Source organism: Parathielavia appendiculata, assembly GCF_033297405.1.
Source record: "Parathielavia appendiculata strain CBS 731.68 unplaced genomic scaffold N657scaffold_4, whole genome shotgun sequence".
NCBI lineage: Eukaryota > Fungi > Ascomycota > Sordariomycetes > Sordariales > Chaetomiaceae > Parathielavia > Parathielavia appendiculata.
The window spans coordinates 1382344-1402994 of record NW_026944223.1 but is presented as its reverse complement, the minus strand read 5'-3'; the positions used below and the strand labels follow the sequence as shown (position 1 = coordinate 1402994).

General features: G+C 54.0%; 10 protein-coding genes across 10 annotated transcripts in view; 7 read left to right on the top strand and 3 right to left on the bottom strand.

The window, feature by feature from the left end:
• On the top strand, positions 1-998 carry N657DRAFT_358046 (uncharacterized protein). The gene is made up of 2 exons (XM_062786957.1): positions 1-932; positions 982-998. Exon 1 carries the CDS (start codon positions 119-121, stop codon positions 809-811), a length of 693 nt encoding a protein of 230 aa, XP_062648951.1. The 5' UTR covers positions 1-118; the 3' UTR covers positions 812-932; positions 982-998.
• N657DRAFT_570082 (uncharacterized protein) lies at positions 824-2426 on the top strand (the record flags this gene model as incomplete). Its single annotated transcript, XM_062788704.1, has 4 exons — positions 824-932; positions 1012-1110; positions 1186-1891; positions 1949-2426. 4 exons carry the CDS (start codon positions 824-826, stop codon positions 2424-2426), a joined length of 1392 nt encoding a protein of 463 aa, XP_062648950.1.
• Positions 2427-3152: 726 nt separating this feature from the next.
• N657DRAFT_689524 (iron reductase domain protein) lies at positions 3153-4215 on the bottom strand (the record flags this gene model as incomplete). The annotated part of the gene is made up of 3 exons (XM_062796998.1): positions 3153-3736; positions 3814-4099; positions 4137-4215. 3 exons carry the CDS (start codon positions 4213-4215, stop codon positions 3418-3420), a joined length of 684 nt encoding a protein of 227 aa, XP_062648949.1. The 3' UTR covers positions 3153-3417.
• A 1685-nt stretch (positions 4216-5900) lies between these two features.
• Positions 5901-7724, bottom strand: N657DRAFT_689523 (Clavaminate synthase-like protein). The gene is made up of 6 exons (XM_062796997.1): positions 7116-7724; positions 7023-7051; positions 6673-6904; positions 6453-6589; positions 6257-6367; positions 5901-6193 (listed from the first exon to the last, which is right to left on the bottom strand). Exons 1-6 carry the CDS (start codon positions 7552-7554, stop codon positions 6101-6103), a joined length of 1041 nt encoding a protein of 346 aa, XP_062648948.1. The 5' UTR covers positions 7555-7724; the 3' UTR covers positions 5901-6100.
• A 264-nt stretch (positions 7725-7988) lies between these two features.
• On the top strand, positions 7989-10282 carry N657DRAFT_644012 (MFS general substrate transporter). Its single transcript, XM_062792669.1, has 5 exons — positions 7989-8568; positions 8625-8872; positions 8937-9285; positions 9350-9622; positions 9766-10282. The coding sequence occupies exons 1-5, from the start codon at positions 8324-8326 to the stop codon at positions 10121-10123; spliced, it is 1473 nt and encodes a 490-aa protein (XP_062648947.1). The 5' UTR covers positions 7989-8323; the 3' UTR covers positions 10124-10282.
• Positions 10283-10575: 293 nt separating this feature from the next.
• On the top strand, positions 10576-12529 carry N657DRAFT_594145 (uncharacterized protein). The gene is made up of 3 exons (XM_062789951.1): positions 10576-10667; positions 10743-11022; positions 11090-12529. Exons 2-3 carry the CDS (start codon positions 10807-10809, stop codon positions 12110-12112), a joined length of 1239 nt encoding a protein of 412 aa, XP_062648946.1. The 5' UTR covers positions 10576-10667; positions 10743-10806; the 3' UTR covers positions 12113-12529.
• Positions 12530-13659: 1130 nt separating this feature from the next.
• N657DRAFT_644009 (uncharacterized protein) lies at positions 13660-14022 on the top strand. Its single transcript, XM_062792668.1, has one exon. It carries the CDS (start codon positions 13796-13798, stop codon positions 13976-13978), a length of 183 nt encoding a protein of 60 aa, XP_062648945.1. The 5' UTR covers positions 13660-13795; the 3' UTR covers positions 13979-14022.
• A 124-nt stretch (positions 14023-14146) lies between these two features.
• On the top strand, positions 14147-15115 carry N657DRAFT_644008 (uncharacterized protein). The gene is made up of 2 exons (XM_062792667.1): positions 14147-14230; positions 14308-15115. Exon 2 carries the CDS (start codon positions 14496-14498, stop codon positions 14874-14876), a length of 381 nt encoding a protein of 126 aa, XP_062648944.1. The 5' UTR covers positions 14147-14230; positions 14308-14495; the 3' UTR covers positions 14877-15115.
• A 1047-nt stretch (positions 15116-16162) lies between these two features.
• N657DRAFT_633064 (uncharacterized protein) lies at positions 16163-17521 on the top strand (the record flags this gene model as incomplete). The annotated part of the gene is made up of 7 exons (XM_062791187.1): positions 16163-16245; positions 16439-16521; positions 16553-16561; positions 16729-16767; positions 16990-17014; positions 17074-17148; positions 17446-17521. 7 exons carry the CDS (start codon positions 16163-16165, stop codon positions 17519-17521), a joined length of 390 nt encoding a protein of 129 aa, XP_062648943.1.
• Positions 17522-18963: 1442 nt separating this feature from the next.
• The window catches only part of N657DRAFT_357908 (uncharacterized protein), a 1713-nt gene continuing 25 nt past the window's right edge, over positions 18964-20651 (bottom strand). Inside the window, exons 1-2 of the mRNA XM_062786956.1 lie at positions 19889-20651; positions 18964-19828 (exon numbers count right to left, since the gene is read on the bottom strand). The exon at positions 19889-20651 is cut by the window's right edge and continues 25 nt beyond it. Of these exons, the coding sequence (XP_062648942.1) occupies positions 19119-19828; positions 19889-20507 (1329 nt within the window). The 5' untranslated portion in view covers positions 20508-20651 and the 3' untranslated portion in view covers positions 18964-19118. The remainder of the gene's footprint in view (positions 19829-19888) is intronic.

Genomic DNA, 20651 nt, shown 5'->3' with positions numbered 1-20651 from the left:
GCGCGGTTTTCCTGTATAGTAAGTTGTTGAAGGTCCGGCACGCCCTAGGGCACAGCGGTGTAGGAATAATAATTATATACAGCTCCTGCTATTTGCTTCTCGCTTCCGGTTCAGCCCTATGAGTGGGGCCAACCGACATCCCGTGAGGCGACCAATCGGAACGTTTTTAGGGAGACTCGGGCTTTTGCTGCCTGCAAAGTTCTGGTACTGTTCTCATCAGCGCCGAGCCAAAGCTCGGTCTCTAGTTTCCGAGCTGGCCAACCAGGACTCAACTGCTCGCCAAACAACAACTTGGCTGCGAACTCCAAGTCATGCAGATTTGTCAACCCAAGCCGACGGGCATATGAACACTGTTTCCGAAACAAAAATGAATCACGTACAGGTTTGCGGACAACTTTTCGCCGTGGAAAGGTTTCTCAGCAGTTGCCTTGACCTGAGCTTTTCAACAGCTCAGCCACTGTTTATCAGCCCTGAAATAGTTCAGATGCAACCTCGGCACTCGAAGGAACGCGCTATGGAGCCGCCAAGGGCCAGGGTCCGGAATGCCCGCAGCCGAGAGGCGCGGAACCGGGTCGCTGTAACCTTAGCGGCTCGCCTTAATACCGGTAATAAAGGAAGGAGACCTGGCGATCTTTCATATGTGTTCCACCAGGCCTTCAGTTTCTCGGTTCTCTCACTCAACACGCTCCCCACGCTCCTTTCCTCTCATAACTATAGCCAGCGCCGGCATTGGGTTATTCCCGACGTATGGGAGACGTCGGACGGGTTTCCGATCGGGTTTCGTAGCAACGTTGCCGACCCATCTGATTAGACTACGAGCGGGATGCGCCTCCAATTGAGCTTGCTCGCCCTTCTGTGTTTGGGGTGCGCTGCCCAGCAGTTGTCAGATGCCCCCTCACGCGAAAATTTCTACCGGAGAGGCCAAGTTTCAGGTTCGTGCCTCGCTCGACACCGACGGAACCGAACTGCCCAAAATCACAGTTGGATGCGACAGGCTGACTTCTGAGATAGCCACCGTCATTGGCAACTATGTCTACATAGATGGAGGAGAGATTTCACAAATCTTGGACGGGAAACCGCCTGGGGAGCAGAACTATGCATCAAATTCTGGTTAGACCCCAATTTCCGGAGCCTCAGCTACTATATGCTTGGCGGTTGCACAAGCGCTGACAGTTCGTCGTCTAGTGAACTCCACAATTTCCATCGACCTCTCCAAGTCGTGGACCACTGCGGATGTCGTCTTGCGGACAATAGACAGACCATGGTACTCAAAAATGAACCAGGTCATCTGGACAGACCGTGAGGCCGGCCACTTCTACGTTTGGGGCGGCACATGGATCCGGGGGAGGAACATGACCGAGAACACGCTCTGGAAGTTCACCCCTGATGGCAAAGGCGCCGGCACTTGGGACGTCGAGCCTGCGGCGAATGCAAATTTCTTCAAAGGCCTTCACCAATCCGAGAGAAGCGTCTTTGTGAACACCAACGACACCGGTTTCGCCATCGGGGGGATCGCATCGGGCTGGACGGAAAAATACCGAGCATCGAACCAGGTGATACCGGGCATGGTCGCCTTCAACATGAAGACGAAGACTTGGCAGAACGGAACCACAGCTTTCAGCCCATTTGACACACTCCTTGGTGGCTCGGCCGAATACATCCCTTTCGGGCCCAACGGCTTGGTTGTCGTTCTGGGCGGGACGGCTCACCGAGTTGATAGTGATAAGACAGATGAGGCGACTGCCCGGCACTTCGACTTCCAAAACTTGACCTTGTTCGACCCGCAGACGAAACAGAAATACTGGCAGCTGGCGACAGGCAGTATCCCCCCGTCCCCGCGGATTGCGTTTTGCACTGCAGGCTTTCAAAATGCGGAGGGCGGCTACGAGATGTGAGTGCTGGCCTGCTCAGCATTGGAGATCCCTGCCGACCGCTAACGGGTTTCCAGCTTCTTATTTGGAGGGTCAAACGCACGCGACAGATTCGTCTACGACGACGCCTACATTTTGAGCTTACCGGGATTTGTGTGGACCAAAGTCCCAACCTCGCCAGCTGGCATGCGCAGGTCGCTTGCCTGCGTGCCCATCGGCAAGCGACAGATTCTGAGCATTGGCGGGACGAGCATCGGTGACAGCAAAAGCAAAGGATGGAACGAGCAAGATCCGGCCCCGCAGGGACTGCTTCTCTTCGACATGACCGAGTTGATGTGGAAGGATTCATATGACCCCAACGCTGCGGCGTATGAGAGACCAGCTGACATTAAGACCTGGTACAGCAATGGGTTAGTCGTGACCCTTGATCCCTTGATGGTTGATTTGCTAACAGACAAAGCTCCTTTGACGCGGTCCAATGGTCATCGGATACAGTCCGTCAGCTCTTTTCAACCGAGTCATCAGGTATGTGCTGTCCATTCAGCGGATGACTGATTAATCTTTTGCCCAAATTCCGAAGTCCTAACCCATCGTTCAGAAGACACGTCGCCTTCCCCGTCACAAACTGCCGATCCATCAACCACTGCCGACCCATCAACCAACACGCCGGTATCCCAATCGACTCCGGTGGGCGCTATTGCCGGCGGAGTCGTTGGCGGCGTTGCCGTTATAGCCATCATTGCTGCTGTCGCCTGGCTGCTCATCCGACGCCGGAGAAATACGGACTCAAACCCAGTTCCAAGGAGCGACCGTGACGATAACGAGGGTTCTTACTTCTCCGAGAACACAAACATGACACGAACGGAAATGCCGGTTCAAGAGTATTACAAGACGGGGCCGACGGAACTCAATACATATGGCGATCACGCTGAGCTCGTGGGCGGGATGCGGCCTCAAGAGCATTACAAGACGGGGGCAACTGAGCTGAATCCAGAGAGGTCACACGCTGAGCTGATGGGGAGCGCGACCTACACGCACCCACTTCTTGCTAACAATCCCAACATGGCGCCGGTCGAGATGGATGCGACCCCAACGAGGTAGAATCTGTCTTTTGCGCCATGGGTGCGACTTGGAGAGGATTGAGAACAGTGCGATGGGCATGGGACTTCTCTTCGGATTATGTACTGTTTCTGGCACATTACGGCAAGGTAATTTCAGACATGAGGCAGGGACTCAAATGTAAAGAGTTAGTTAGACACGGGAACACGCATAAGGTTTTCCGTTGCAGCCAAAGGATGATCATCTCCGCAGAGGGTGGGCTGACTGTAACTGGTCAGGATCGACTCCATGACAGTGGCAATGGAAATGACGGTGATGCAAGTGAGTAGCCGATACTGACCCTTACATATAGCTCCTCAGTCTCAGTATGTACAGCATCCCTCCCGAAGCCTTATAACGTCGTGGGTAACTAACTCTCTGATGCCCTTGATACCACTTCTTGCATCAAGCACCTCCCATCCTCCCAGCTCCCGGAATGTCTCCGCACTCACGAAGTAAGCCTCTGCACGGTCGCCTCAAAGTTGGTGTTGGCCGCCTGGGCGAAGTCATGCGACCAGTACGCGTGGACTTCGTGAATGGGGATGCTCGATGAGGGGCTGTTGACGTTGGACGGCTTAGTGGGCGAGTAGGCCATGGCCAGCCGGTTGCCGCCGCGCGGGTTCAGGTACCGCGTCGACGAGGACGACTGCCACGCGGTGCACCCCTTGCAGAGAGCCGTGAACTGCCAGTGCGTCGAGTTGGACTTGGTGCCCGTCTGGAAGAGCGTGTACTGCGCGCCCGAGTATTCGGTGGGCTGGACGTGCCCGCTGGGGGAAAGTAGATGGGCCGTCAGTAAATTATCTCGAGAGACAAGGGAGGAGGTCAGAGACGGATCTCAACTCACCTGGCCATGCGGGATGACAAGACCACGTTGTTGTTGGAGCCGCGCCACGCCACAAGCAGCGGGTTCCGCGGCATGGAACCGCCCCAGGCAAGACCAGCCCAGCCGACGTCGTTGGGAACGACCATCTGAATGACGACATCATATGCGGTGTTTTGCTGGGCCGTATCTGGGATGGCTACACGGTAGGTGATGCCGCGCCCGTCCGCCTTGTACAGCGCGAAGTTGGAAGAGAAGACCAGCCCGGTTTCCGAATCTCGGTAGATGGCGTTTGCGGTTTGAGCCGCGGCTGCGAGGGTCCCTAATAAGCAATTCCACTCTCAGACCCAGAGCTAACGAATCGATGGAGCACTTGCCTGTCCTTAGCAGGGCCGCGACGAGCCCGAGGAACAGCGTCCACAGCATGTCAGCTGGCTGTGTCAAGACCGATGGCTTCGTTTGATTTCGTCGAGCTGTCGAGAAGGTCTGATACTGCCTGAAGTGTCAGTCGACCCAATGAACATTCAGATGCTTAATGGTTAATCGTCCGACGCGGAGCGAGACAAACGTACCCGGGCGTGCTCTGATGACTCGGAGAGAGACCGGCAGCTGAGGTTGGCGGTAGAGAATGCACAACAAGAGGACACGGCACGGCAAGACGACCCTTATAGTTCCCAGAAACGAAGGATGGAAAACGGCTGTATCCTGCCATGAACAAATATAAAGCGGACTTGGCATGTTGCTGTCGGCATCTCGAATCCCTGGCGCGTCTCAATCCAAGGCGGAGCCGGTCCGGAGCCGTGCAGAGGTTGGACGTCGCTGAGAGCCAAGACAAAGCACTGACTGTCAGTTGGACGGCTCTAATCGCGTGACGACACGAGTTCGGCGCTGTTAATCTAATCCAGGTCGGAGAGGCTCCCTCCTGGGGCGCGGGGGTTCCCTTCAGGCGCGCAGGGACGAGGCATGGTTACAGCGGCGGAACTTTGTAACTGACAGGGTGCGGCATATCGAAGTTCGAGACTCGACTTCGTAGACTGGTACGCGGGGCGAATGATGACGAGTGGCCGCTCTCCTTCCAAGATCGGCTTCCATTTTATCCGAACATATTAGGGCCCCAGCTGGCCAGGCGTCTCAGCGGGCATATTCCGAGGGCTAAATGGCCATGATATATTAAGAGCAGCTATAACATAGCCTTCCGGAGCCGCACAACCAAACTAGGAACGGTGTTCACATGGGATGGGTCTTGCTATGCAAGTAGTCGTTAGGAGGACGGGTAGTGGGCGATTTGAGGTCGAATGACGTTAAAAATGTTTCCTCCAGCTTGGTGTCTTCGAATGCCGGAACCCGCTTTCCAGAAGGTCAACTTCTGACGAATCATGGCCGATACCAAGCTCTTCTGCAATACTAATAACATCAACTCTCACAGGTCGAAGCCAAACCGACCTACCTTGTGCTGTCTTAGGCAGCGTTATCCGGGTCCTGGGTACCACGACAACCTCTCGACATACTGTATTGTTCTGACCCTGAGTTGGTGCTTTAATATCTTTCATTGTCAATCTCCAAGGTTTCAGCTTTTTATAGAACGGACGAAGGGCTCCTGGGGTATGGTAAACGACTTCTAGAATTTCCCTTTTCCAGGGATTGCACCATGATCCATCTGCACGTTTCTTGCAGTTCCACATTCCAGGTTCGCATCCCCTGGCTAGGCAATTGATAACAGCAACATATTTCGTGGGTTAAGGGAGACGGCGCCTTTTTTGGTAGGCAGATTGAGTCTTCCTCCGTTCAAATCGGCTTCCCTTGTTGTCAAATAGGTAGTCGTTGCGTTGTTGAGACCAGACCAAGTCCTGCTTAATCCATGGTTTGATCCAAACTCGGAACACACATGTAGTTCCGAAGGCGGGTTGGGGGATTGGGTGTATTAATATCTCCGCAGCAAGGTGCACCTGGCTCACTACACGTCCAACCTCATACCCCTGAAACCGTTCTTGCTGGCTACCGTGTTTCCAGACCGAGAAACCGCTTTGTTCATTTTCTTGAAGGTACTAGAGTTGCTGACCTGGTCTCGTAAAAGAACTGAAAATATCTCTGTCATGGTGTTTGTAACTCAGGCTGCTAGTTGATTATATCCAAACGTCTTCCAGAACAGTGATGATCTCGCTTTACCATGCATGGCCCACGGACAGGACAGTCCCAGAAATCCCTCAACAGGGAGGGAAGAATGTTCGTGCTTATTCCATGGGAGTTCCATTTGTTATGGCATACCACAGCCAGGTTTTGATCAGACCCACCACTCACCAGGAATCACGTCTCAAGTGCTCTCAGTCTCTGGCTCATCCCACAAGCTCGCCAGTAACTTCCTCTCCCCCGTCCACGGCTCCCTCGCATGCTGCACAGCATGATTCTGTAAATGGTTACGTTAGTCGGGCCCCGGGACGATCTCCTACTAGTAAATGCAGCCACTTACATCGATCAGAATGACGTCTCCTCTTTTCCATGTCACCAACGCCCTTGTCTGGCCGATGAACTCGACCGCCGAATCAAGGTACTCCCGGGGGATCAGGGACCCATCGCCATACTACAAAGCGAACAACAGAAGTATCAGCATCCCGTTTTTTATCCCCTCAAAAATGAACAAGATTGGAGCAGCAGTAGAAACTTACAAAGCAGGGAGGCAAATACTCCCCTTCAGAGCTCACATGCGGCGGCAACAACGTGCCATTCCTCAGCGCATTCAGGAACCGCGAGACGACATTGTTGAAGAATGCAGGTTGGCCGGTTCGAGGGTGGTTTCTGATTGCTGTTTTATCCCTTGGTCAGTTCCATGCTGTGATTCCAAATAGCTACAGTTTGACAGGTGGCGCATTGAACAGCAAAACATACCAGGAAGAACCTGCCAGACCCTCAGGTCTCCTAGCGGATTGGCCTCTGACTGGTTCAGCCACTCCCATGTTGCCGTCGGCAGGCGACGGATTTCGGTTTCAATCTTAGCTCGTGCGGTTTTCGTATCGTCTGAGTCGAGCACGTGCTGGCCGTATGCCTGTAGCACTGTGGTGCCGGCCGAGGAGGTCTGGTCTCGCGGGCCGTTGGGGTGGAAGAGTTGGTATTTGACACCCTGGCCGCCGTTCAGTACCGTAATCACGGACTCCGATAGGAATTTTTTATTTTCTTGCCTTCTCCTCAAGCTCCCTGATAAACTCGGGATGCTTCTTCTTCAGGTGCTCGAGCAGAACGACCGAGTTATTTATCGGCGTCTCGCCCCCTAGGCTGTGTGTTAATCAACTGACTCGGAATTCAATAAAATACCCATCGAATAAGCATCTTACCTGTCTCAGGCGGCGAAACGCAGTAGAAAAAAACATAAGCAGGATAATGCGGGCTTAGACCAAACTCATTATGCGGATACACCGGCATGGTGTTTGGTCCCTCGTTCGCAGTGGCCACATTTGGCGCCAGAACTGTCCGGCGGACAGGATTCCCGATATCCTCATGGGGAACGTAGCCAAAGGCATGAGCGAACTTTGAGAATTCGAGCGGGTTCTCAAGCGCGAGATCCTGGAAGTAGATGGCTCCGTGTTGGTCGAGGAGGCTTCGTATCCGACCGGACGCAGTGAGATTGTGGATTTCGGTGACAATATCATCAATTGAGAACTCGACCCGAGAAACCTTCAAAGACAGCGGAAAGGTCGTGTTCTTCGGATATGGGGCCGGGAGGTCGATGGAGGGGCCGTATTGAGCCGGACGGAGGACTTCAACGGATACCATGCTGAATTCTTAAGTGATGAAGAGGACTTTGGACTCTTCGAGTTGCGTTTACACCACTGGCCGGGTCCCAAGACAGGCTTTTGCTCCCCAATCTGTTGCCGAGATGCGCGTTTGAAGACTTCCAAGACACATGCTCCTCGCGTTTCAATGTTAATAACCATCACTCCTGCTTTTATGTTCTCCCACTGGCACGTCTTATTCCTGTCTTGCGTGCTCACATTGTCAGCCGCGCACACCTCTCTCTTACTATCCATACTTCTTTTCATACCGTCAATGGCGCAAACCCATCCCTGCCATGACGTTCCGATCCGTCGGTAACCGCCCCCACGCCGGAACAAGGATCGCGGCCGGCGACGGTTACCATTCCCGGAGAGACGTCCGAGACCAGACTCCAAGCGCGCAAGGACGCATTGCCAGCCGGTGCCCTTGAAGACCGACAGATTCTCAAAACGACATGACCCGACGTGCGACTCAGAATCTCACCATCGCGAAAATCCATCACGACATCTGCCGCTATGCCAAACGGAACCGGTCCGCCCCACATCGGGCCATGACGTCTCTGCATCACAGGCTCGACGTGTGGGGCCAGGGTCGATACCGGTTGGATGACATCGGGCTGGATACCAATCATGAAGAACTCTGTGTGTTGGGCTACGTGCAGGATTTGACGGACCGACAGACATAAATAAGAAGGGGGAATTCCGAATGTTTGGAAGCGACGGCACATCTTCATCCCAGCCATCCCACGTGGCAGACAAACTCAGACAACATGTCGGCGGCCAATGACAAGAGGATCGAGAATAGCAACGCCCTGGAGCTTGCCGGGGGGTCAGACGAGCAGACCAGGCCTGCCTCTCGCCTCACGAGGTGGTACCGCAGCCCCCTATTCAACGTCATTCTCGTCGGACTCATCTCCTTCACCCAACCAGGCATCTGGAACGCCCTGAACAACACCGGCGCGGGCGGTCAGCAAGAGCCGTACCTGGTAAATGGGTCGAATTCCCTGACTTTTGGGCAGGTTACCCGTTTTCTGCTATGAAAGCCGCCTGATGACTGACTGGACTGGACAGGATCATGGTGTTTGGCTGCACCATCTTTGGAATAGTGGCCAACAGGATAGGCGTCAAGAAGGTCTTGATCATCGGCACGCTTGGATATGCCCCGTACTCGGCATCCTTGTATGTCAACAACCGCTACGGCACCGAGTGGTTCGTCCTCTTTGGCGGAGCGACCTGCGGCATTGCCGCCTCTGCTTTGTGGGCGTCCGAAGGTGCCATCGCGCTGGGATACGGGGATGTCAAGGACCGTGGCAAGTTCAGTGAGTTGTCTCTTTTACTCCTATCAGAACTTGCAGCATCGTAACTGACGGCCATCCCATCTAGCCGGCATCTGGCTCGGTCTCCGCGAGCTCGGCCAGCTCATTGGGTCCTCCATTCAACTCTCCCTGAACGTCAGTACCAGCAGCCGAGGCAAGGTCGGCTACACTACGTACTTGGTCCTCATTGCGCTGCAATGTCTGGGGCTTCCGCTCGCCCTCCTCGTCTCGCCGCCGGAAAAGGTCATCCACAGCGACGGCCGGCGTGGCCGTGTCGTGGCCAAGGATACTACCATCAAAGCTGAGCTGAGCAAGACATGGAAGCTGATAAAGAGGAAGCAAATGTTCTTGCTCATCCCTATCCTGGTTGGCTTCAACTTTAACGGTACCTACCTAGGCATTTACATGACCAAGTAGTAAGTTTCATCCCAGGGGCCAACAAGCAGACTGAACCATGGTTTACTGACTCGGGCAACCTAGCTTCTCGGTCCGGGCTCGAACCCTCGGATCGCTTGTTTCAGGCATCGCTGCCACCTTTGCTAATATATTCTGGGGCTGGTTCTACGACCTCAAGTACTTCAGCCGCCCAACTCTGGCCAAAATCTGCTGGCTTTTTTTCGTTATCACCATGCTGGCATCTTTTGGCTGGCAGGTATCCAATGAGAAACTTTACGGCGACTCCAACCCTAGAGTCACGCTTGACTGGGAGAACCCGGGCTTTGGTCGGGGTTTCGCGTCTATGGTGTTCTTGCGGTAAGTCCGGTCTTGCCTTCTTGGTCTTCTGCTCTCCCTTCAAGTTCTCTTCTGCCAGCCCGTCTTCCCCCTTGCTTCACCTCCTTGTTTTCAGGATCCCGCCGGGGTCAGTGGACAACACATGCTGATTTCCACCGTGACAGGTTCCTGAACGAGTCGCACTACATGTTCGTTTACTGGATCGTGGGCGCCTTCTTCGACGACATCGAAACCCTGACACTGGCCGTCAGTCTCGTGCGAACCTTCGAGTCCGTGGGCTCCAGCGTCTCATTTGGCATCGGCGCGGCTGCCGTGTCGCCAATGATCAACCTGATCATCTCGTTTGTCATGTTCGGCCTCACCATTCCCGCCACATCGGCGGTAGTGTTCATGGTTCCTGAGCGTCCGGTCGATCTGCGGAAGGATGTTGATGGATCGTCGTCTGGGGAGGAATCTGAGGTTGCTGATGGGAGCGGGGTGTTTGCGAAGGCGGCAGAGTCATCGGGCCCTTTGAAGGGTTGAAAATTGTTGAAGTTCGTCAACAATGGGAGAGCGAAGATGGCAACCTCCACCATCTTACTTATGCCGCCGTTCTGATGTCATGTCAGAGAAACCCGGATTTAGGTAATCGAGGTGAGGTAGTCTAGTACCTCAATTAGACGTCATTGCCATGGACCTTTCGTCCCGGCCTCTGTTCACATCGCGGGGAATGGAATCCAGAGGAAGGAAAATCAGATCGGCAGGTTTGAATCCACTAATAAAAACTGCAACTGATTGATACCTGGACACGCTTCCCTTGCAGTGGGTTTTCAACTAGGGCGGCAGCGATTCCCGGGCTTCTTTCCCCCAAGCCAGTGAAACCACTGACTTCTCACATCCTCATTCGCCCACATCCTACCTGTCACTCTTGCGTGCGTTTTTCGGACTGGAAGCGACATTATAAATCAAAACAACGCAGTCAACAGTGGCCTCGCTCAGGCAATATCGGTTCTGAGACGAAAAACTCTTATCAACCTACGAACTGCATATTGCGGCAGCGGCTGGTTTCCGTTGTCTCAAACATTGGGTACCGTACCTGAAATATCTTATCTGGTACTGTACATGACAGTTCCTGTCCGCTGACGCATTCAGTCTCCTGCAGTCCCTTCTTCATTGAAGCTATATCCAAGTAAGCCCGCTTTTGCCTCGACAACGCAGCCTGCGACATGTCGGAACTCGAAGGCTTTCGACTCGTCTCACGGCGCCTATCCCCCATAGGGGGCGAGAATCTCTGGGGGCACCTTTCTCTCATAGGGGGCGAGACTCTCTGGAGACCTCTTCAACGTGGGGCTGCCGACAAGCTTGTGAATCTCCTTGCAGTCCCAGTCCGGCCACCGAATTCCGCTACCCTCGACAGGCCCTCATCCACCAAGGCACATAAGGTACTCAACTCTACTGAAGCCCACAACGCACGTTTACCGTGAAATCTCGGCTGACAGCGTGTTTCAGTGTTTCCCAGCCGACGAGCATGCGACGCTCTCGACTGATTACGAACCTGCTGAAGTGCCCGGCGGCCGCTATGCCGAGAATTCGACTAGCGGCAACCATTCCCTCACAATATTCCACCTTTCGCCAGAACTCCATCGGGTCATCTTTGACCACATCGACCTCATTGATGACGTTGTTTGCTTTGGTCTTACCAGTCGACACTTTTGGTCCATAGCTCGACTCTATCTGCACGCTCATAACGAGTCGTTCCTAGGACAATGGGCGGGTTCGAGCATTGTCTGCGCCGGGCCAAACACTCAACCGGATGATTTTCCTCCCGGTATGTTCTCGGCCGAAGAGTTGGACCGTTTGCGTCAAAAGTGGGCGAGCGCACACCGCAACAATGATGACAGTGGAAATGGGTCGACCGATGAGCCATTCAACCTTTTCACCGTTTCCGCACTCTTCAAAAGGCGAACTCTCTGCGACGTAATGCACGAGTCAAGTCTTGTGTTCGAGCGTTGCATGGACCGGGGCGGAGGTTCGCATTATGATCCTGCATTCTGGGCTACACTGCCGGAGCTGATCGTCAAGGAGTCGACGTACTTCCCTCAAGACGAGCCCTGGGTCCTCCGAAACCTGACAACGAGGGAGTTCGTTCGTTCGAGAGACCTGGGAGTGACACAGAACCCTTTCGGCGGGCCCGAAATGCTTGACTGTAGCTTCGGCACGATTGTCTTGTCACGCATCTGGTGGTCAAGCGATGATGAGCATGTCAGTTTTCCGAATTGTCCGAGAGGGGCATGGGCAGGCCACCGGCTCGACATCACCACTCTAACAAAACACCAAGACACAACTAACGCGGCTGAGTGGAGCGATATTAGCAAGGAGGTTGAAAGGGAATATGTTGCTGTGTGGAAGAGTAAGTACGGGGCCCGTGCCGACGATCGGCGTCGTCAACGGCTGCTGGAGTACGCAAAGGGCTCGAGAAGTCCTATACTTGAACGTCCGAAAGCACGCCACACATCCTTCTACTCTCAGTGAGAGGGACATAGTCCATGGAGCAGCCCTGCTACCAGCCGGCCGCGAGTCTCGGATAATGAGTCCAAGGTCAAGTAAATATACACAACAGGGACCTAATTTAGATAGTTACTGTATTATGATACGTCCGTCCTGTCCACAATAGCGCGCCGAAAGCCGTGGGGTTGCTGAAGGCATGAATGGTCCCGGTCCCCGGACCGCGAAAACTGGCTTTCGAGCGGTCGGCCCCGATTCAACTTTTCACCCCGAGCCGGACGAGAGTGGCGGACATGAAGCGCCGAATCACTTTGCGGGTGAGTCCGTTACAGGTAGACGAAGCTCTACGAGAATCGTTCGTTCTCTGTCAACCGCTGGGCTGGTTGGACCGGCAAAGCGATTAGTTTTTGCGATGAGAGATAAACATTTCTCCATTGAAGAGATGGTAGCAAGACTTGTCAGCTAAACAATAGCCGACGAGACTTCCGTTCTTCCGTTTCCGCGGTGTGGGGCGAGCAATTTCTCGCAACTGTCCGATATCAGGCCATTCACTCTTGCCTAGTTTGGCAAATGAAACGTTGGCGACTCTGAAGCCCGGCTGGCACGGGCCACATCCGCTCACGGGTGCCAAGTTTCTTCGCCGTTTCCAGAGGGGTCTTGCAGAAAACTTGAAGCCTGGAGGCTTGAGTCGAGCCAGGAACCATGCCATCGGCCTATCGGCATCGAGACCTTGTGCATCCGAAGCCCCGGCATGTTCTCATAGGTACGGTCAAGGGCTGGTCAAGGCCGAGGTGTCGGCGTGCAAATACAATACATACGTCTCTAAACATCATTTCTGTTTCATGTCTGTAGGTTCTTCTTCCATTCCTCAGCATTGACACTCGAGTAGAATGAACAAACGTCAGAGGCGGTTGTGAATCCGTTCCCAATTCCAGCTATCCACCGTTTGCGTGTATGGAATTTTTGCATTGCCGCACCCTGAAATGACGCCCTGAGAAACACGGTACGCGCAAGTCCTCCGTATGCTCCCAGGTTGAGGACGTTCAGGCTGTGGCGGGCGGCTCCGGTCACGCCTGCAGCAGAGGCACCTACTCAGCGAGCGGCTGTGCTCTGTGGGGCTTCCATCGGCGTGGGTCTCGACCTCGAAATCGACCCGGGTCGATTCTCGTACGACTCGAAAACAAATCGTCTGTTTGCAACACTTTTGACAGCCTTCCACCCGCCGTTTGTGACACCGCCGAGAATGGGATCTCAAGATGGCTACCGAAGGACTCCGACGAGGGGCCGAAACGATGTCCAAAGGCAGGCACTTTATCACTTTATTAGAGCTCGGAGTCCGCTGTCTCCCATCAGATCAACCGTCAGGGGCTTCTGGTTCTCGCAAGCAAACGTAGATAGATCATCCATCCTGACAGACAGCACACTCAAACAGTCGTCCCACCACCAGTTCGAGCCTTGAACTCAGACATCAACATCGCCGTTGTCCCTCGGTCAAACCACTGCCAGCTATCAGCGAGCCGCCAATGATGTCTGGCACAACAATAGACTCGTCGTTGATGACATTCGATCCATGCGCGACATCCTTCGACAATTCAAAGCTGGTTAGTTCCCATCCATGTCTTTTACTGTTTCCCAGTTAGCGAGTGCCGTCTGTGCCCCCTTCCCCCTCTTTCCCCCAACTCCTCCCCCCCATTATTGTCCTTGGTAATCATGCAATGGCCTATCTCTGCTCGGCTTACGCCGTTGACGGGGTCTGGGTCTACACTTTTGGAAATTGCTGCAGTTCTAATTGCTCTGGGCATCAGCGCTGATCTTGTCACAGCAAGCATATTACGACGTCTCTCCAGCGTTCATCTTCGACACAGAAGATTTCAGCGCAGATTTCACATCTGACTCGGCGGCATCCCCCCTCTCGCCATTGTCACCCGCGCTCTCAGCCACCTCCTTGGGTTTCTCGACGACAGAAGCCTGGGCAGCCTGGGACGCAGTGGAGCTGTCCCCTGAGTTCGACCATCTCTTTGGGTGCCAGACTTTTGCCTCGCGCTCCCCATCAAACCCCTCCCTGAGCCCGGCGATCAACCCAATCGACCTCACCGCTCCGGCGCCAGCCGACTTTCTCCCTGAACCACCTCAAGTCATGCCACGGTTGGTCACCACGCCCAGCCAACAACACCAGGATTCCATCCGAACGACAGCCGCTGATCCCACTCTATCCACCACAGCCCCCACAAACGATGCTGCCGCCGAGCGATACCCGTCCCGCATTCTCAAGCGCAAATTCAGCAGCGGCCTATCCAAGGAGGAGCCCGGCCCCAAATCAACAGCAACCGTCCCCGTGCAGCGTCCGTCCACATCCAAACAGAAGGTCCGCCAGGCCATTGCCCTCGGCCCAAAGAAGTCGGCGCACAACATGATCGAGAAGCGCTACCGCACCAACCTCAACGACAAGATCACGCAGCTGCGCGACGCCGTGCCCTCGCTCCGACTACTCGCGCAACGCGCCAAGAACGCTGCCGAGGGAGGAAGTGCGACCAGAGCCGAACTCGAGGACGACGACGACGACGCGGCCGCCGTCGCCGAGGACGGGGGGTTGATAAGAGAGACTACATGTAGTACGAGCGGGTTGAAGCTGAACAAGGCAACTATCCTGAGCAAGGCGACCGAGTACATCCGCCAGCTGGAGCGGAGGAATCAGGGGTTGGAGGCGGAGAATGGCGCGTTGAGGGGGCGGATGGAGGGGTTGGAGATGATTTTGATGAGCCACGGGGGCGTGCTTGGGGGGTGGAATTAGGATGAGGTGTACTACAAGACTTTTCTTTTGCCTTTAGTTTGGGCGGGTGGGTTGATTACCTTACGCAGGGCGTTCAGGGTGTACCACTGGATTCTGCTGTAGGTCATGGCGATACCTGTGGGATTGCGATGTAATACGGGAGTCAAGGAGAAGGAGGTAACGGGGTTCTGTTTGATGCGTCTTAATTATTGCTACTGGCGAGCATCGAGAATAATACCCAGCTCTAAAAAGGTTCGGAGACTTTTTTCCTCAGTTGACTCTCCCACTTCCCGCAAGTCAAGTCACCGAGTACCGTACTCGGAAACCCGCGGCTATTCATTAACCGTGTTGGTCTCGACATACTGCAAGAGCCTGTCCTCGTCGTTTGTGTGTGGCTCCAGTCTCCTGTAGTGGCTCGGAGACTGGACTGAGATAGCACCGCGGCGATGGGTCGGTGGTTACCATATCCGCCGAGGCTCGTCATTTACACCTGTATTCTTGTCGTTGCCTGGCATTGTGCCATTGGCAGGTTGATGTGTTGGTTTGTCCATAAGCTTTGTTAGATGTGTGATTTGCTTTGGATAATTGATGCTCTGATCCGCGAAACCCAGTTGACTGGACGGAGAGACGGGATGGCACATGTCATAGTTACCTTAGTAAATAGATCGAATACGACGAGCAGTGGAACATATAACACTCAGAAAAGACTTGTGGCACACACCCCTTGTGTCATAGACGCCTTTGTTTGAAGGCCACGTCCCTTATGCTACATGCGAGTTGGTGCCAGGTACGAGCTAGTCACCATGCTGCCCACTCTGAGCTCCCGGTCGGGAGCTTGAAGGATACTACTGTCGCGCCGCTTCCTCTGGTTGTCCAACGAGATGCTCTTTGGAGGTTGTAAGACGCTCTGAGTCCGGCGTGAAGGGGAAATCCGGCGGTCGAGTCTCGAACCGTCAACGAGCCTGGCATGTAGCTCGAGCTCGGAAACGTATGACCCCTACTATACCTCGATGCTTCCCGGCCAGTAGGTCGGCTGCGGGCGGGTGAGCGAGCGCGTCGCGAGTCCCTCCTGTGGTTTTGTTTGGACGTGGAAGGGCGACGCAGGTATTCCGGGGTCGGGGGCCTGGGAGGCAGGGTACCGAACTCTTTGACCCAAAGCTCATCGGTTCTTCGTTAGATATCCGCCAGCTCTCTGCGCATCTCTAGAGGCCACCGCGAGGGCATCTCTACCTTTGCTTCTAATTTTTCTATTAGTGCCGGTAGTGTCAAGTCGTGAGATCGTCTGTCCTGGCAGGATACTGATAGTGATGCCAAGAGGCAAGGACTTGGATACTGTCAGGCAGAGCTTCAATATTGGCAGAGCTGTTACCAAACTTATTCCGCAACATGTGTCAGTAATGGTGCACGTGTCTTTGGGGTTAATGGACATGGTTCCAAGGTGACCAACCAGCAAAGACTGAGTGACTGAGACAGCAATCATGCGTGACAACATTCAAAGCCATCCATTCGAGCGTATATTGCCTGACTCAACAGACAGCTACCCGACGTGCAATAACAAAGAACTTGGACTGGACTTGGAACAGCTCAGGAGTCAGGAGTCACAAAGGTAAAACACATGAATTGTGGAATTCGGAACTGGGAGCCTTCGTTTCCTCGGCGGAAAATTGTAAGGCAGTCAGCTCGATTCATGAAGGCAGATTTAATTGGTATGTGGGCGGTTGGTTACACACTTGAACCAACGATGGCCGTAAAGAAAGCGGCACGGTCACCCGCCATTGTTCGGGGCGATGGCTTGCTATAGGATTGGTCCCTTTGAATACAGGAGAACATGAGTTAACGTTATGCTTGTAACATTGTGTACTCCCTCGGGCAGAGTCCCGCCACCCGCCTCCATACATCAGCCCGATGCTTAGTGAGTACCTAATGAACGAGCAGTGATAGTGTTCAATGTTGGCGATGGAAAGCTCAATGGATGATTTTGAGGTTCGTATGCCTAAGGTAGCCAGAGTACTAGTAGCCTCCCAAACGCGAGTCGTTCTGCTTCATTTACGACTCTCTCAGTGGCCAGCTGCCAAAGTCTTACCTGCGGTCAACGTAGGGAAACTTAACGCCTCCTATTGCCTCCCGATATGAGACAGTTTACCAGAGAGCCCGCGGCCGTAGGTTTCATGTCAATATAACTCTGGCACGTCACCTCGAAACTTCTGTTGGGCCCCAGTTCCAACTTCGGGGGCTACCATCGCTTCACCCTCGACATAACATCCAACATTGTCCGAGACGGCGCTAACCAGTTGTAAGTATCGTCGGTTCCGGCTTATTCCACCTGGATGGTTTCGCTGGGGTCTGCGCAGATGTGATAGGTGTTGTGTAAGTGTCGGTGTAAGAGTAGTCAGTCGGACTCCGACGCACTCTGCTTGAGGAGAAAGAGTTCGAGTATTCCCGGTTTCTGTGGTGGCTACCGCTGCTGGCTCCATGAGAACGTCTGCGAGAGGAAGTGCTGGCGGTATCCTTCCTGTGTGAGCGACTGCTGCGGGAGGCCTGATGGGGATAACCAGATTAAAAAGTCCTCTGGCTGCTACTCTCCCTGTAGTGGTTGGTGGGATTTGTGTAGGATGCCGATGGAAAATGGTGATGGTGGCCGAAAGCCCAAGCCGATGGGTAAATGACCTCCTCAGTTTCGTCGCAGTCAATGCTTGGGGATCGCCTAGCATACAGATCATACGGGTATATGTATAGAATGATATCCCAGCCAGGAGCGCAAGCCGTTGCCTCGCTCGCTTCGGCTGTTGAGGGAGTTGTCCATTGGGAAGAGTAAGACGGCTCATCGTAGCCATAAGCAGGTAAACCGGGACATGCCGACGAAGCCGACGTGTAATTGGAATATAAGTCTCCGTCATGGGTGTCATAGCTTGATGTTGTCCACTCTGCGGAACTGTTGCGGCCGGTTGAACGAGAGATCCTCAAGTCCCACCCATGGTTCCGGCTGGCCCTGGGAGGGCGGTCCCGTCTATGTCTTCTTGATTCTGAATTTGGCATTGCTGCTTTGGCTGTGACTGTCCGGATTTCCTGTTGTGATGAGATTTCGAGTATTGACTTCCACTGCTTTGGCAAACATCGCCTGGCAGTAGGGCGTTAAGTCTGATTTTATAGAGCTGCATCCCTCTTCCTAATGCTTTGCGAGGATCCATTCTCTCAACTCAGGTTTGCGGACAATAACACAGACCAGGAAAGCCATGAGCTACCCAGTACGAAGGGCAAGATGGGTGATTTCAGTTCCAGTGTGAGATGTTGTTCATTGAAGTGCCATATGGGCTTCAAGCTCCCATGTCGGCAAACAAAGCAATTCAAACACCTGCCCGGGTCACTTCCTCTTGTAGAAGCACGCTTTGATCATTTTTACTCTCTACTTTGATTTGCAATTTGATTGAGTTTGTTGCATGTGGAAGTGTTTCTCATCTACCATTTGGACATCTACAGTGAATAGATAAGGCCAAGGGCTAGGACAACGCTGAGGAGTCCAAAGGGCAGGTCATGGTCACGGTTCATCCCAACACAATGTGCACAACAAGCCTCGTGTGCTACAACACTGGACGTCATGAGAATCGGAAACCGAAGAACCATGCCAATGCCTGCTTTGTACTTGGCCCCCCACGACAGTGTCATCAACATCAATTAGCCCTCTTTCAACTCTAGAACCCTGATGATCCGTCGAGAACATGAAAGCCGAAATCCAACATGAAGACGCCTCTGGCTCCTGGACAGTCCCAACTCCTCAACGCCGCACCCCGAGCAGCCTGGGCCACCAACCCTACTTGTTCTTCCAAACGCCTAATTCAACAAATGATCAATCTTCAAACCCCAAGGCTCAATCCTGCTGATATTTGGTATTCGGCTTTCACAGCAAGCCAAATATCGAAAAACTTCCCCAAACAGCGTCACAACCCTACGCACTGATATTGAACCGCGCCGCTCTCGTCAGCTATGCAACAGGAACTTTCGCGTTCTCCTTTGCCGAAAGATGGGCGGCGAGACAGCTCGGGTCCACGGCTGCAATCGGCTCTTATCCACTTTGCCGACCCGTCAAAGAAGATGTTCGAGAAGAAGCCGTTTGTCATGTTGGTCCGCGTCGTCTGTCTTCGCATGTGGCTGTCTCGTCAAGGTGAAGGGGCCATCGAGGGGGGAAGGTCCGCTTAGGCATTGGCTCGGCCAAGGCTGGTTCAGTGTAGGAAGGTAATGATGCGGGTGATGGGAGGAATTCGTGGCCTAGAAACCAGAACCCCTTCTCTGCCCCCGCGATGGAAGGAGGCGAGGAGAGAATCTGCGCAGAGGCAGGTTCTCTGTTCGCAGGATGCGTATAGGCTTCTCGATGTCGGGGTCGAAATCATCATCGCTGGCAGAAGCAAAAGGCGACTCCCAGTCGTCGACTTGGCCGCGCCACACTTCACAGAGCGAAGTGGCAACAGACCGGTGACCTTGATTAATGTTCGACATGCTGTCACGGCTAGCCACGGTATATGGGCGGAGCCGATGAGGAGGTGGTATCCGGTGTTCGTGCTCGTCTCTGCGCCGGGCCTGTATGAGCCGGGCCTGTAGTTGAGGCATCTCCTGGCGAGGTGACTCTCCACGCTCGGGCCCTCCCCCCCGGGAAGAGTGAGCTGGTGAGTGAGTTGGACGATGATGGGCACCATACGTGCTGTCGTTGTTCAACTTTTCCTCTTCGATGTCCTCGCCGGTGTCGTACTCCTGATCACGGCGCCTGAGCCGTTTGTGGCGTTGGTGAGAACCGAGATGTAGTGGCCAGGAGGATGAGTATTCCATGTTCGGTTGCGAGTCCCAAATACCTGTCGGATTTGACCTCCGAGCAATAGCGGACACCAGCTCCGAGTAGTGTTCCTGATGTGAACGGCGCAGGATCGGGATCCGACTCCCAGGCCTGGATTGGGTATTCAGAAAATCAGACTCAGCTGGTCCGTCTGGGAATTCCTGTCAACTCTGTGGAGCGGAGTTAGGGTCTAGAGGGTGATGTGAGGTACCTTCACGTATCTCTGGAGGATCAAAGCGGCGTCTGTATTGTCCGGAATGTTGAGAAGAGTCCACGGAACGCCGGCGAGGTGGCCACCGCGAAAGACGCTTCCCTGCTGGAGATCTGCCCGGAGAACCCTTGGACAGGGAGAGATGCTCCGAGTCCAATACGCGATTTGCAATGAAGGCAGAAAAACGCGAGATCCTGTGCTCCTTTAAGAGGATCGCCGGTCTTGGAGCATCATGTGGGTACTCCTCAATATAAGGGGTCTGGCTCCTGCCAGTCTTGATGTGGCAGAGGTGGTCCTTGACTCCACAGTTCGACATGGACTCAACCTCTGGTTGTGACAGCCGAGTTCTATGTGGAAGTCTGCCGTGGTCCTCTCCGACTCCTGTGTCTGTGTCCTCGGAAACGGTGATTTCGGCGTCTCCCTCGGCTCCGACTGCTCCACAAGCGCGGCTGGCGACGCTTCGATGTTTACCTTTGGGTCCTTTCCTCCTCAAGATTTCGCTTTTGGTGGCTTTTCTCTCGGCAGTTTTCCGCTGCTCGTAGACATAGTCGACCCCCTCACTGTCACCTGAGTCGTAGTCAGTGGTAGTGGTAGTACTTAGGTCGTCGCGGATGTCCATGATGCCTGATCTTCTCTTTGTGGCACAGCTGCGACATCTTGAGGGAGAAGGAATATAGTCTTAGACATTGGGCAGAAAAAGAAGGCCGTCAGAAAAGAAGGTCGTCAGAAAAGAAGGTCGTCAGAAAAGAAGGTCGTCAGAAAA